Source organism: Periophthalmus magnuspinnatus, chromosome 7, assembly GCF_009829125.3.
Source record: "Periophthalmus magnuspinnatus isolate fPerMag1 chromosome 7, fPerMag1.2.pri, whole genome shotgun sequence".
NCBI classification, from domain to species: domain Eukaryota; kingdom Metazoa; phylum Chordata; class Actinopteri; order Gobiiformes; family Gobiidae; genus Periophthalmus; species Periophthalmus magnuspinnatus.
This window is the reverse complement of record NC_047132.1, coordinates 23,272,573-23,288,828: the sequence shown is the minus strand read 5'-3', so window position 1 is coordinate 23,288,828 and position 16,256 is coordinate 23,272,573. Positions and strand designations below refer to the sequence as shown.

The following is a 16,256-nucleotide window of genomic DNA, read 5'->3' as shown; positions in this document are numbered from 1 at the left end:
CGGAGGAAGAAGAGCCGGTTCATGGCAGCAGACACAGCACAACAGTGTGCGTGCATCGAATTGCGCGCTTATGTTTTACAGATTCATTTTACATACTATATGATAACATCTATCATCATGAAGTACAGACCGTAAAAGCCACACAATAAAGAGAAGTGTCAGTCAGATAAGATTTTTTAGGCGTTTAAAACGTAGCATTATTTCCCGAGCGCTGTAAAAGGACTTCACTGGGAGAGGCAGCTTTCACAAAATATGAGGATTGGGCAGAAGACATGACACTTTATTAGAAAAGTAAAAACTCACTTTATTATTTTATGAAGATTAATATAAAACATTACAATCTTTGCATATTTGCACTGTCACACTATATGTTCTTATATTTATTCTTTTGAAGTAAACCCTGTGCTTCATAAAGATACAACATTGGCTACAGCTGTCACAGCAGAACTGGCCCATAAAAGACTATGAACAACATTATCTGTAGGCTATCTGCATGGAAAGCATGACAAAGTTTTGCATCCACAAAGTACAATGTGTCTGTGATAACCATCATTGTAGAACAAATATACTGTTTACTGTATGTTACATTGAACAACATTAGAACAGCAACAGAATATTTTACACATTTACATCTTCATACTGCTTCATTATTGTGCAATAAACATCTGTTGTTATCAGTGCTGAACAAAACATATCATAACCTTCTGCAATTAAGAAATGTGACACAAAGTGAGAGAGACCAATGATACATAGCCAAGTGTATCTATAACTTAAGACTTTTTTATCAGGCAGTAGTTGAGCTGTAGGTGAATGGTTGACTATGGGATTGGCCCGGTGTGTCTGCTCCTATCTTCAGCACCCGTTTGACCCCCTACGTACCACCAGCTGAACATCAAAGGGCATTGTGCACCAGGACTGAGGGGGAGGCAGGCAACAGAGGATGGAAGATGAACATCCAATGAGGAGTCATGTGTGCGTTTCCCCCAATCGGTTATTGTTACTTATAGTTTGTACTTTAGCCATCACATTTATCCACCTATGGCCCATTTGCTGCTGAGAATATGCTTGTACACAATCTTCATATCTCATAGCTTTGCATTACATGGCAAAAGAGTACAACTCAAAAAATACATTATAACAAGATCAGTTAAATACAACATTGTTTTTTTCTCCATATAGTAAAGCATGCACTTTTTGATCAAGCAAAATTGCACAAACAACATATTGTTCCCATGGCAGTGGCATGAGCTCTTTAACCAAAGAAAATATCTGCAAACTAAGGAACAGTGCATTAAACTACAGTGTGCATTATTTAAAATACTTTCTTACTGTTGGTGACGTATATCTAGGTGACTGGCCTTTTCAAAACCCGTTTTCTTTGTACATGGTGAATTGACTCACAGTAAGATGTGTTTTTGTTAAACTTCTGTCTTTATTTTTTCCCCCATAGATTCTACTTTGACTACTTCAAATAGATATTGTTTGTCATTGAGAAGAGACTTTGTTAGTAACTGAAAACACAGTGTGAAGTTTGTTGATCCAAAGGACACTTGCTGGCAATTACTTTGTCTATAACTATATTTTCCTTGGACTGCAAACCTCTTGTTGCTATTGGAACAACGCGTGCAGAATGAGTCCAAATTAGTCTGGAAATGCCTTTACGTAACATAGTACAATTAAACACAAACTGTCCTGAAACTGTTCAATGCAATATACCAATATTTATACAACTATAACTAAATCCAGATCCAATGTGGATCTAAAATGTTTTAGAATAATTCTGTTTGTTGCAAGTATTTACTGTTTGAAGATTACGGTGGATGTTTCCTGTTGAGAAATCCCATGTTATTTATATAAGTGCCTTTGTTTACATTGTCATTAGATGTGCTTTGATGAATTATTTTAAGATACAAGAGCAAATGAAAGAAACATTATTAGTTATACATTAAGGGACACAAAAGGTTTTGTAAAATGGGACAATTACCTTGAATAACCCCATAATTATCAGGTTTTATAGACTGTAGTGTGAACAAAGCCTGTCAAAGACATCCACTGACCAAAAGGCCTTTGCTCACAAAACTTGTTTCATGTTTGTTTAGTTAAAGTTAAGAACCACAAAACTCTGTGTCCTCAGCTGGGTGTATTACATAAGTCCCCACAAGTATAATGATATGTGTGTGCTTGTTTGTGTGGGATACAAAGGTGTGCCTTTTGCTGCTAATGTAGCCAGTGTCATTTCTACTGTCAGTTACAATTCACTGTGAGTTGTGTTTTGCACATTGCATGCACATTTTTGATTGACTTCATATTTTTCTCATGTTTACACTATATACCCTTTAAGAGCACAGTGTTTATATAAAAATAAAAATATTATGGAAAATGGTGCACACACAAGTATCACACAGTAAGTAACATGTATATTTCCATTTTCATTTTTTCATCTTTGTTTTGCTATATTTTTTGATAAATTTTTGGTCCACACACGTTGGTCTATGCTGACGCTGAAATACAGACCAGAGAGGAGAAGTTCGAACCTGGATTAGACCCTGTTTGTACCTGATGTCAATGCAAATGGATCTTCATTCAGTTTATCTGGGTCTTAAATCTTATGTACAGTAAACAGAGATGCCCCTCCCTTGGACCTGTACTTTAACCCTTGGCTTGTTCATCTTCTGTGTCCTCCAGCTACAGTCCGGTCACATACATCTCCATGCCATCATTGAAGGTGAAGATGGTGGTAGTACTGGCGCTGTTTGCCCCTGCTTTCACGTCACTGATGCTTTCATAGAAGTGTTCCCCACCGGGCAGGCCTCTGACAGGCAGAGAGGACGGTCCGGAGCCCTGAGCTGGAGTGGCTGCTGGGAGGGCTGCTTGCTGTTGCTGTTGTTGTGGTTTCTTCCTCTTCAGAGTAGCACTACCTCCCACTGAGCTATTACTGTTGCCAGCCAACTGCTCACGTTTCCGGTGACTGTCGACTGTGGCGTATGAGGCATCGGATTCAGCCGTGGCACATGTGGACCAGGACCCTACCGGTTCATAGCAGGGCTCTTCCTGGGACCGGGCTTGCACCTGTACCCCTCTGCCTTTCCCTCTGCCCCCGCCAAATGAGCGTGGGAGGGTTTTAGCACCATTGTTTTCCATTGGAGGCTTCTTTCTCTGGTTTTTACACACAATGGAGTAGGTCTCTGCAATCTGAGAACAGACACACAGGGAGAATGAGGTGTCAAATAATGTCACTGAACTACATAGCAGATATCATATACTGTTATCAAGGAACCATATACAAACAACCTCAATCAGTACAGGCTAATTAGTCAAGCCAATATGAAACTTGCTTGGGGTCAAATCTGGACAATAGCAAGTTGAACACAGATGGACACTTTGACAGACACATACTCCCACATGCATTCACAAGTGACAAATGACAGTGACAAAAATTAGCTCAAAATTGAACCAACAACTTCCTTGCTGAGAAGTGAACACTGGTTCCTAAAATAGTAAGGTCAAAATGTACTTGTCAACAAACTGATATGAGTCATAAAATACAGCCATAAAACTTGCTGTATGCATAATAATTTGGTGTATGCAATATATGTAAAACCTAATACGCGAGCACACATATAGTGAAAATGGATCCTTTAAAAAACATGTAATGCATCTAATTTTAACTGCGCAGCAGAGTGTCAGTCTGTCGGGTGTGGGCGTGCTCACAGTAGTTTGCGTATGTGTTGACTGTGTGCTGTAACCTGACCTATTTTGATGGGAGAGTAAACTGTGTTATCGCTGTGCTGAAGTCTAGGCTGCACACTCAGTGGATAGACCTGTTAAAATTTCACCACAACTGCTCTGGTGTGAAGGCCTGGACCACAGCCAAGGCACTCACAAATACTGTTCCCTTGTTTTTATTAGTGGACTTTGCTCAACTCGCATTTACTTTGAATAGGGAATGTACATACATAGGGTTTGGAGAATGCAGTTGCTTTACTTTAGGGTTTGCTCCTGGTTTCAACTATTCACATGCAATAGAGCGAGACTTATACACCAAGATAAAATCTTATACATATTTCTTTTCACATGATCACAACAATTTATCAAAAACAGGGATAAAAATAAAACCAAGGTTGAATCAGGTTTTAAATATTTTACCAAACCAAACAAGGACAAAAAGGAGCAAGACAATTATGAAAAAAAGGACTAGCTTGCCTTAAATCATGACTAAGAAAGTAAATTAAACCAAATCACAATACAACTGCCAAAGATTGTTTAATACCAGAGATATTGGTACCACAAAGTGAGTACCAGCGATCATGTCTATCTTGCAAAATTTTGACACTCTCAACTGTAAAGCATGTGCAAGGGGAGACAGATAGAAGTAGCGTCGTGACCTCTGGCATTTCTGTGTCAAAATTCCTCACACACAAAACAAGAGCAAAGGATTGTGGGATATGCTCATGTTTACTTTCACTGTTGACACCCAGACCAGCTTTGACCCAGAGAAACCAGAGAAATAATGGCTGTACTTAACTCTTTCTAGCATAGATTACAGATCAGATAAACTCGAGTAGAGCTGTGCAAAAGCTCTATTGTACCTGTACTGATGTGTTAGTAAATAAAAGTGACATAACAAAGATTACATTTCTGTACCTTTTACTTTACATAGCCCTAAAACCAGTAGTTTATTGCACTATTGTCCTTTTGAACTCGTTGTAACTTGTGCATTGTAAGTACTTCGGTAAACATTTTTCAACAAATTCATTCTGTATGTGTTTTTGCGCATGCAGAATTTGCAGCAGCTCACAGCAAAGGAAGGAAGTCACAAGATGATGGGGATTTCAAAACTGAGCTGCAGCTGTTGAGGAAGCTAGAGTTTTGTATATTTTCTTTTCTCCTCCCTTGCACTGCCTTTCTGATCATTCCTCTGAAATTTGCTGTGGTTAAAAGCTACATTTAACGCTGGCAACCTCTGATTATTATCCATGGAAACACAATCGCATGCATGACTGGTGTATCTGTGCTCTGCCAACTTGATGAATAGTGAATATGCCATAAGTTTCCAAGTGTCTGCAAGCAGTTCATATTCATACAACTGGAGTGAATGTGATTGGTCAAAGAAGGCAGCGCCCCCTAATAGCCACAATGGGAGGGGTAAGGAAGGAACAAGAGGGAGAGGTGGGGTTTGGAAGTGGAAACTGACAAAACTGACAAACTCCAGAAGTGAAAAGTAAATGTGCAAAAACAAATACTTGAACGGAAAATGCAAATAATAATAAAAAGAAGCTTTGAATGCAAGAATCTACAAGCTGTGTGTAGTTACAAATGCTTAGAATTTGCATAGTTTACAGAGAAGAGGTTAACTCAAAGCCAAATGAGCAGAAACATATTTTTGTAATGATTAGTCATTGTTGCATACCAGCAGCAAGTTACAAATGGCTGCTTTACTTCTCTGACACGATTAATATAGCAAACAATTTTCTCATTATCTTTTATAGAATTATTATGTGCAATTATTTTCTGATCTAGTTAACATTCACAGTGTGCGACTGGCTGCAGACACACCCTCATTTCTAGGGTTTCATTCTCAAAACATGGTCATGATACTGAAGGAAAAACATAGCCAGGTGGGGGTTGAGAGATTGTATGTTGTGAGCACATGTGTTGGATTAACAGACATGATTGGTGAATGTAGGCTTCCCCCCCATCTCTCTGCCAGACATTCAGAAAGCTACATTGTTTAGCTAGAATCGCAGCAGGAGATTCGTTCAGGGCCAATCACAAGCGTCTCTATAGATTTCCTCTTAACAAAAGCCTCTTCAGTATATTATGCTAGAGCAGGTGAGGATATCATCGGGTCTGGATTGCAGCAGACTGCAAAAGACTGGGGGGTGAGGTCAAAGTTCAGGCCGAGGGGGTTGGGTGAAGGGGGGCAAGCGTGCTGAATCCATTTCACAAGACCCTAGGCTGTAGGAAGAGGACTCAGATGATAGGTGGGTCAGAGGTCAGAGCTGTTATTACGGCCTGACCAACTGTTTATGCCCGTGTGATGTCACAATAATATCGAATATCGAGAAAAAGAGGGAAGTCAGCAAGAAACATTTGTTTAGTATTACATATAGTCACTGCAAATTATCAGTATGAGAATTTAACAGGGGTACCTAGCTCAGTAAGAAGGGTTGGACAGTAATTTTAACCAAAAAGGTTTTACTAGTCCAACATCGTGCTGTTGCTTCCTTGTGCAAGACAAAAGGCACCTTCACCGATCTGGCCTATGTAAATGTTAGTGTGATGATTAAGGGTGATCAGGGAGCATTTCTTTCTTATACAGAAATAAATACATAATGCATATCAACGTGTATTAAGGAAGTAATTATATAACAACATTAATCCTACTAGAATGTTTGTTCATTCCTCACTGCTGCTCTGTCTCTTGGATACATGATTTCTCAATGTCACTTGGGCCAATACAAACTATTGCTTTTCTGATCACTGACAAAAATGACCAGGTTAAAATTTGTACATTCTCTTTTTGTATATTTATTCAAACAGACTGTTTAACTATTTGAACAATACAGTCTCATGTCCAATCTGAGGTGTTGACATCATGATATTATAGAACAGAGCAGAGCAAACTGTCCTCCCACCCATCTTGTCTCGTTGGCCTTGTCTGACTGACACTGACCACACAAAATCCATACCGACAGGCAGACAGAGCAGTACCTCCTTTGCAGTGGGGGGTGACGGGTGCGCCTGTCCGTTGTCTCCGCAGTGTGGAGGTGGGTGCAGGGTGATGATGTCGTCATCCTCAGGGGGCTTCCAGATGTATTGCTCCCCATTGCCCATGAACACAGCCTCCTGACACAGACAACAATACAACATGATTTAACATTGATGCAGAAATCATTATAATAACTGCTAACTCTAAAATAAATGCGAGCTGGTTTGATTGACTAAACCTCCACCAACCATGCCCCAATGGATTATGGGTGGGTTTGTGTGTGTGGGTGTGTGTGTTTGCGAGCAATTTAGACATTGACAACATCAGATGTTTTTTAGAGGTCAAAGGTCATGCGTGAACTGGGGGAGTGCCGTCACGCTCTTCAATTTGAGACTTGAGTTTGACAGTATGGTTGGTGTAATTGAAATCTCCATCAAGCCTATTCTGTCCCCAAATCAATTAAAGTTAAAGAATATTTTTGTTGAATATTTTGTTTCCAATAATTCATGCTGCTATGCCGATTTCCATTATAAATAAAAGGTGCTTGTGTGTTTTATGGTTGAAATTTTTACTTGTGTTAATCAGTCCCTTCCTAACCCGCCTTCATGCAAATCCATTCAGCCAAAGATAAACACACACATATTTGAGCTCTGTTCTCTGCAACATATACCCTTATGTGACCTAGAGGGGCTTGTTGTGTCTTGCATTGAGCAACTCCATGAACTTGGGTTAATGTTTAGTTTTTGAGGCCTTCGTTGTTTAGATACAGAGATCTCCACAAAGTAATAAGACAATGTTAAAAATAGAATAGATTAATAAATATAAGATAGAATAGAGTAGTTCTAATTAATATTTATTGTGCAAATTCCTTATTATATACATCTAGTTATTGCATGAATGGATAAAACAATGCAACAGTCAAATCAAATATCCCTTTAAAAATCTTGCACCGTGTTGATCCAATTATAAACCAATTACTTGTGTCATGCCCTGGTGTGTGCACATGCAAACAAGGATAATTAAACTTTTATATGCTCCTCCTGTGCACTCGGCGTGAGTAATAGGCGCTGGCTGAGGCGGAGAAAATGGTTTCAATATGTGGACATTATTTATCCGTACTGCTGGCTGGCTGCTGGCTACCTGTTAGCTGTGCCTTGATAGACTCGCTGAAAGATTGAACACAAATGCACACTCAGAGACACGTGGGGAGGGAGCAGTTGGCAGAGGGCCAGGCTCTTACATAATCCGTCCCTCCGCTCTTTACTCCCCTGCTCTAATGCTGCACTACAGGCTAATGGCACATCAGAGATGCACTGCCATGGATATAAAATGGACAGGTCAAAGACTGCTACAAGGATGGGCAACAGTAATACAGTGCAAACAAACTTGACCTATACATAGATAGACAGACATGTATTGTTATTGTAACAAAATTCAGAGAGAGCAAAAACAAGCAGCGTCTAAAAGCACTGCTGCTGGACCAGTTTTATGTTGTGTTGTGTTATGTTAAATTTGGTGTCAGTAAAGCCACAATGCCTTAACCACATAATGGCAAAGTAGTTAAACAACATCTAAAATCATCTGCAAGTCTTAACAAAATGTCAATACAAACACTGAGATCATTATTACAGACTTTTTAACTTGAGTGAGTAGTGCAGACTGGATATCTTGGTATCTTACGCTAGCTTAGATTTGACACTGATACTGTAAATTCAAATATATAGGAAGAGAATGCGCAATTTAGTAAACAATTATAGATTTGGCAAAAAACTATAACCTTCCAGAATCTATATGAATCTGATAAATTGTATGAATAAAAAAACAAATAAATAAGAAAAAAAAAATAGAATAAAGCCAAAGGACAGGAGAAAAAAATGTATATTAATTTGCGTACACTGCCCTCTGTTGGGCAGTGCCCAGACTTGCATGCTACAATGAACAGTGAACCTGTACAGAAAGAGCATGGGATGAGTAACGGTATTGATTGGCTGCTGTACCTTGGGGAATGAGTGTATGTGAAATGGCTCGAGTGGTTTGCGTGGAAACTCCTGGCTGCGATGGAGTGGAGGTGCAGAGGGAGAGTCGCTCACACTGGACTGGTCTGACTGGCTATCGCCACCATTATTCTCTTTCCTGCTCGACTTCTCAACCTGGAACCATGGCACAGAGAAAATAGAAATCATGCAAATGCTTACTCACTGTATTGAAATATGGCAAAGTCTGCGTGAAGTCTTCACTTCAATCAAATTTTTATCAAGGTCAAGATGCAGCCATTTCTAATGGTCAATAATATGCTTGGGGGTTCTTAATTGAAAATTCCACAGTCAACCCTCTTTCAGTAAAAGCATGTGGTTTATAGATGAGGCTATAAATTGGAGTTTTAATACGTTTTAAATGGCAAATATGACATGTTAAAGGTCAGGAAATTAATATTAAGACTTTTAAATTTGTTTTTACGGTAATTTGACAAAACATTTTTTGTCCTAATGGAATCTTTCCAATTATCTTAATACATAATTATGGAAATTTTGTATTCATTAAAAAGAAATAGCAAAACATATATATACATCTCTCTCTCTCTCTCTCTCTCTCTCTCTCTCTCTCTCTCTCTCTCTCTCTCTCTCTCTCTCTCTCTCTCTCTCTCTCTCTCTCTCTCTCTCTCTCTCTCTCTCTCTCTCTCTCTCTCTCTCTCTCTCTCTCTCTCTCTCTCTCTCTCTCTCTCTCTCTCTCTCTCTCTCTCTCTCTCTCTCTCTCTCTCTCTCTCTCTCTCTATATATATATATATATATATATATATATATATATATATATATATATATATATATACACTTCTGCTTTTAATAACTTTCTTCTTTTTATAAACAGAGTGTATGTTAAGATTACCTTTCTGAACTTGCGCACAGAAGCATACTCCACTCCCCCTGGCTCCTGGTTTGTCAGGGAGTTGACAGAGGACAGAGGAGATCTGTTCATGCCACTCAGATTATTACCTCGCCCTGGCATTGTCCCGTTGCCACCATTTAATCTGCCATTCCCTCTGCCATTCTGCAAAACAGAACACAATATGTCTCAACAACTCCCCCTAGTGTACGTTATTGTTTAAAGAAGACATATCATTTAGTATTTAATATTAAAATATACCATAGATAGATCCTTCTTTTACATTTTGTTTATTATTAATTGCAATATTGATTTAAATAGAAACAGGTTAATTGACTTCTTGTTCAAAACAACAGGACTGGCATTTCAGTGTAACAGCTGGCGGATTTAGAAACAGATTTTTTTTTTTAATTCACATGTTTTATTGTTGATAAATTGCTACATTTTTTGAGCCAAACATGTATGACCCAAAGTCAGAACGTTTTTGAATCATCACTAGTAAGTACAGAGAAGTGGGTGGAGATAAGGTAGGCGGTAGGTGTAAACTGAAATTTTTTGAGGACTCAAGTCTCAAATGTAGGACAGGACAGGATTACTCAAGCATGCATGAATCAATCAAAATAAAAAACAGAGTAAGCTTATGGTGAGGGAACACCGTTATAACATGGTCAAAAGTCCAGCAGTTTTTACATGATATGTCCTCTTTAAAAGGACACTTATATTCAACTCACATTTCCAAAGCTATTTCCTCCTCGTGCTCCGTTAGCCTGTGCAGAGGGGCTCTGTGCTGCTCGGACAGATGCTGGGGAGTTGGACAGTATGGAAGGTGGGGCAGAGGGGACCTTGTGACCCGCCTCTCCCTCCCTGACTCCCACTGTCTCGTACAGGCCATCATCGAGGGCGTGGGTCGGGGTGGGGTTGTTCCTCACGCCCACTTCTGTGTAGGTGTGGTCTCTCGCCTCTCCTCCACCTACACCACTCACTAGTCCTGCCTCTGGGTCACCTCCCGTCTCTCCCCCGCTGTCCTGGCCACTTCCCGGGGGGCTGGTGGGGATCTGGGGGAGCTGGCGTCCGTGAGAAGGTCTCAAGTCCGTCTGGGACCGACGACTGTGGAGCAGCAGGAGATCCATGCTGGCGGGACGACTTTTACTGACTGCTATGAGGAGAGAGTGTTACTGACGGCATGTTACGTCAGAGGGGAGTCTGTTATGCCAGAGCTAATAGATACAAACTTGTCAACGTGTCACTTACAGTTTCCATTGCAGGGAAAGCGATTAATCTCATGCAGCCTGGTGTCAGATTTGCTCATCGAGTTCAGTTTGGGATGCCGAAGAGTCCCTTGCTACAAAACATACATATACAGTTAACGTAGAAATGTAAATAGTTGAAAGTAGGGCAGCTAATAAAAACATGGCAAGTATAAAATGAATATCTTGATGACTTTATTTCCCAAGCTCTATTAAGACTATGATAGACAGAAGAGGACTCACCATATTCACAGATGTCCCCTTCTCTCCAGCGGGGGGATGCTTGCTCTTGCTCTTCCTGAGAACACATCAGCGCAAAGCAAGGTCAGCAGAAGCCAGTGGACAGAGACAGAGGACAAGCACAGACCCAGAGAGAGAGATAGTATCACAATGAAACTTTGGTGAGGGCTCAGAAGTCCTTGGTGATAACAAGAGCCCAGTCAAACAGTGGAATGAATCGTGACTCTGGGTTTTATGCCTACGCAGTAACTGTCCTTGACATAAGAAAAAGAATATTTTTTAATCTAATAAAACAAGACACTACAGATGACTTATTTCTACTATTACTAGTTTATGATAAATTTAAATAACAAAATAATAATAATTAAATGCAATTTGTTTATTTGTATCATATTCTGTATTACAAGTAAAGTTAGCCAGTACAGCCTTTGGAGTTGTGTTATATAGTAGAAATAATATAGAACTTATTAAATATCATTGTATTTAAGATATAATGAAACCTGAAACAAATTAGCATGGGAAACTGAGCCTAAAATAAACTGTTATAGTGGCTTAACAGGAAACAACACTCTCAATACACAAGTGATATTTGTTTGTGGTATGTCTTCAACTCCTATGAGACCTTACTGTTGCTATAAGATACGGCTGATGTGGTAAGAATGCTGTGGATGACGCCAGGGCCCAGATGACCTACCATACCTTTTTGAAGGCTCTATATTATTCCTTAGTGTCAAATACTTATGTGTCAATAATTAGCAATAAACAGGTGCTTGCAACACACACATACATAACCCAATCGTAGTCATAGCAGGTACTTTCTTACAATCTGTGCTACAACTGTGAGTTATTGTCTCCTCTAGTGATCTGGAACGACATCCTATTTGTACAAACATACGGGCATCGGACCCAGAGGGGATCATGGGAAAAAAACAGGCCCCCGAGGAGAAATTCATAATAGCATTGCACAGAAGGGACCCACAGTGAATAAGTATGAAGGCTCATAAATAAGGCCAGTCAAAAATTGAGAATAGAGAAGTGGGACATTGGGCCTTTCTTGGTCAAAAATCAATACTGGAACCAGGTTGTTTTGGTGAATCAATGTTCATGGCAGTGTATTGTATGTGTAGTTGCCCGGTTAGTGCTTCTGCCAAACCAAATAATAATGAATATGTGACTATATCTTGGGATAATTTTTAAAAGTGCATTAGGAAGTTTAACTGATTGAATTGTTTTTGGAGATCACTGTCTTCGTACATTCAAAACGTTTGTGTATGACTGACTAAATCTGCCTATATTTAGAAAAAAAAGAGCATAATGAAACAACACAATTCTGAACATTATATTCTGAGGTACTATATGGCTGGCATCATTCTCTCATCAAAGAAAGAAGATTATCTTGAGATTTCATACAGCCTTCTCCTGAACTGCTTTGACATTTTCCTCCATATCTGTGTAACCCATGGCAACCCAGCCACTGATCCCAAAGTATTTTGTGATTGGTCCCTGAAGTCTGCGGTCCAGCATGGCTCAAAGCGTGATCCTCTTTAAAACGTACATGGTGCACACAGCAAGTCTGTCTAAAGCAGGATGACGTGAATGTGCTCTGAGTATCTGGGCTGTCTACTCTCTACCCTATAAACAGCACAGTATCTGATCTGGCATCACAAAGCAGTGGATGAAAAAAGCAGGTGAAGACTTCTCATGAGATGAATAAAGAGATGATGAGGATGACTTGGGAATCCAAAATGGCCCATCAGCTTACCTTTGCCAAAAGTAAAAGACTACTGTAATCTATTCTCAGGCACGATAACTATTCTAAGCCTGTTAAATAGACTAAATCTGTAAAAACAAAGCTGGGAGACAGATGACATTAATCATGAGGAAAATGACTATCTATCTATTACTATCAGGTTGTTTGTCACTTTCTAACCAGAGGGTTAACAGTTCAATTCTCTTTCTAGCCCAGTCTCCTTGGATAAAACCTTTGATTGCAGACATTTTGCATTGAACTAGGGGGGTAAAGGGTATTTATGACAGGGCTGAACACAAAAGGGGCCTTCAAAAGTCTGTTATGTGGATTTATACGGAACCAACCAAGATGGTTTGTATTTGGGATCCAGAATTTTGCTGCTATACCCGCAGGCAGGGGTGTAGCAATTTTGTTGGATAAATGGGGCAGAGAAAGAAAAATGAAACTACAGAAATATACTATTTTTCAGTGGTCTCTGATAAAAATAAGCCAATCCTTGTTTCTCACCTCTGACAGCCGACACAGACCAAGACGATAAGAATTGTGACGACAAATGCAGAGGCAGCAGCAATGGCGCCCAGAAGCAGTAGGTTCTTGAAAGGAGATTCCCACTGGTTGCTGTCTTCATTTTCACCCATGTCACTGTCACTCATTTTGCTTCTTGCACCACAAACTCTCAGGTCTCAGTGTCTGAAAACCTGCACAGATAAAGCAGAGGAAGAAAAGGCGACAAGACCTGAATGACACCAGATAAGGGAGACGAATACTGCAGAGAACTGGTGCTATAAGATCTTAGATAATAATGTGTGTGTGTGCTTGCCTGGTTTGCCTTTGGCTTTTTGTCACTGTCGCTTTCTGACTGCTATTTTTGAATCCAAAACAGAATAATGCAGAGGAATACAAAGCACCTCACAAAGCAGCAGAAATAGAGAGAATTAAATGGGCGTCAGTGTGTTTAGGCATTTTACTGAAATAGATTAATGTTTGATTGTATGAAAGATGTTTAAAGAAATAGCTGATTTGTTCCCTGAAGAAGTATATTAAAGTTAATTGAAAAAGCAGCCTATGCAATGCAAATTCGACTTAAACCAGGGGTTAGGTCTAAAAGTTCATTCGCTGTTGATAGATTAAAGATTATAGATTTTATTGTCGCTGTTATAGAAAACAATATCATGTTTAGAGCATCGAACACTGCATAGTTTTGATGTAAAGTGCAATATCAAAGATGGAAGACCCCATTCAATAACCTCATAAGTAACCCCAGTGTAAACATTAGCACAATAATGACATTCAGCGCAGCACATGTGTAATAAACAGAGTCATAGTAGCAGCATAAAGGACATCAACACTAAAGTGCATCACAGGGACAAAGAGTCAGATATATGGAGTTTTAATGTCATTATGGAACAATGCAAAGTCCTGTTCAATCTTATTGTACTGGTGGGTGTGGCTATAATCTGTGGGAGGGGGATAGAAAGGGGAGGGGGGGGCAGAAAGAGGAGGGGGGCACTGTTCAGCAGCATCACAGCCTGAGGATACAGGCTGGTGGTCAGTCTGGTTGTTCTGGCCTGTATGGACCTGTACCTTCTACATGAGGACAGCAGGTGCAGGGTGATGCCTGTCACGCAAGATGTTGTGCACTCTCTTCAGGCAGTGAGTGGTGTAGATGGTACTGATCTCTGGGAGTCATCCCAATGTTTCTCCCCATTGTTTTTACCATTCCCTAGAATGCCTACTGGTCGGGCTTAATGCAGCTGGAGAACTACACTAATAATCCATCTGTCTGAACAGTTCACTATCAGTGGTCTGGGGATGTTGGCGTTCCTCAGTTTCCTCAGTAGTCGAGGCGTTGTTGAGCTTTCCCCACAGCTGAGGCAATGTGAATGCCCCAGAACAGTTTCTCAGTCATGGTCACTCCCAGGGATTTAAAGTTGGTCACCCTCTCCACCATCAGTGGTTGTTTTGTCACATTTTTGCAGAAGTTTACAATAATCTCCTTGGTCTTTTTGATGTTCAGGTCCAGGTTATTGTTATGACACCATGACAGCAGATGTTGCAGCTCATTTCTGTAGTCTGTCTCATTGTCATTGGTGATGAGTCCGAGCACTGCGGTGTCGTCTGCAAATTTGACAATGAGATTGGCGGAGGAAGAGGCAAAGAAGAAGCAGTCAAGTGTGAACAGAGTGTAGAGCAGGGGGCTCAGCATGCATCCTTTGGGGGCTCCGATACTGATAGAAAAAGTAGAGATGTGCTCGTCCACTCTGACACTCTGTGTGAGGTTTGTTAAAAAGTCCAAAGTTCAATTCCACAGTGTCCAAGATTAGACCAAGATTGTGTAGGTTGGACCAGAATTTGTACTTCCGGATGGTGTTTAAAGCCGAACTGTTCGGTGCTCCAGTAAAGTGTGGGGCACAATGACAATAAAAAGATGATGCTAAGTGACAACAACCAAACCAGCAACCGCACGTCACACAGCCGCCTCAATAGCAGAATACGGCATAATAAACTAGAGAATACTATTGTGGTCAAAGTTACCAAGGTAATATATAACTACACTGTACAGCTCTACACAAACTCAATTAATGTCCGACAGATCACCTCTAGGGAAATGTGCCTGATGTTCCTACATCACTGCACCAATTAAAAAGATTAGTTAAGACAGTGTTGTACTTCAAAGGGCATTCCAAAACAATTTAGAGACTTTGGTGAAGCCCAGCCAACTCCTCAGCACAGGGAGCCAACACTTTTAATCTGATGCAAATTATTATTTTATACATTCATCACAATTACAAAAACACAAAGAAGGGAACAAGCTTCTAAAATTTATGTTATATACTTGTTATATGTTTTATGTTATATTTAATGTAATTGTATACATTTACTGTCTGCTTTTATCATCTTAAATGCTGCACAGTACTGTACACTAGTTACATAAAGGAGGGGTCATATAAGATGCCATGTTAAAATATACATCAGTCAAGTGATCTCACTTGAAGCCCATACCATGCAATTTAAACAGCTCAAATGTACACTGTATATATCCATTCACAGTGTTTTATAACATAGTATAAATACATTATATTTGAACTGTAAATCATGTCATTCCTGGCTTGGTTTGGTTCATTCAACCACTTATTTGATTGAATAAAGGGCACACAACAAAGACATATATTAGCTCATATTTGAAATTCGAGTACAGGTGTGTAAATCTGTCTGAAATTTTCCCACTGCGGGACTAATAAAGGCATATCTTATCTTATTTTAAATGAAGTATTGGGCCCTGTATAATTCCATTTTCAGTGAAGCAGCTCATACAAATCAATGGCCCAATGCTTCCCAACAGTCCAGGCAGACATTTCGAGACATCCTGGCATTTGAGTCCACTGCTCCGTCCTGTCTCCCTGCCTCCCTCCCTAAACAATAAACA

General features: G+C 39.9%; 1 protein-coding gene across 2 annotated transcripts in view; it reads right to left on the bottom strand.

Moving 5' to 3' along the window:
- Positions 1-279: 279 nt before the first annotated feature.
- Positions 280-16,256, bottom strand: part of LOC117373425 (uncharacterized) — a 35,539-nt gene continuing 19,562 nt past the window's right edge. The window contains exons 2-9 of one of the 2 annotated variants that reach the window (XM_033969450.2): positions 13,337-13,527; positions 11,083-11,137; positions 10,844-10,934; positions 10,324-10,745; positions 9,596-9,757; positions 8,710-8,862; positions 6,715-6,849; positions 280-3,192 (exon numbers count right to left, since the gene is read on the bottom strand). In XM_033969450.2, the coding sequence (XP_033825341.1) occupies positions 2,686-3,192; positions 6,715-6,849; positions 8,710-8,862; positions 9,596-9,757; positions 10,324-10,745; positions 10,844-10,934; positions 11,083-11,137; positions 13,337-13,482 (1,671 nt within the window). In that variant the 5' untranslated portion in view covers positions 13,483-13,527 and the 3' untranslated portion in view covers positions 280-2,685. Of the gene's footprint in view, positions 3,193-6,714; positions 6,850-8,709; positions 8,863-9,595; positions 9,758-10,323; positions 10,749-10,843; positions 10,935-11,082; positions 11,138-13,336; positions 13,528-16,256 lie in introns of both variants that reach the window. The other variant, XM_033969449.2, reaches the window with a different exon arrangement.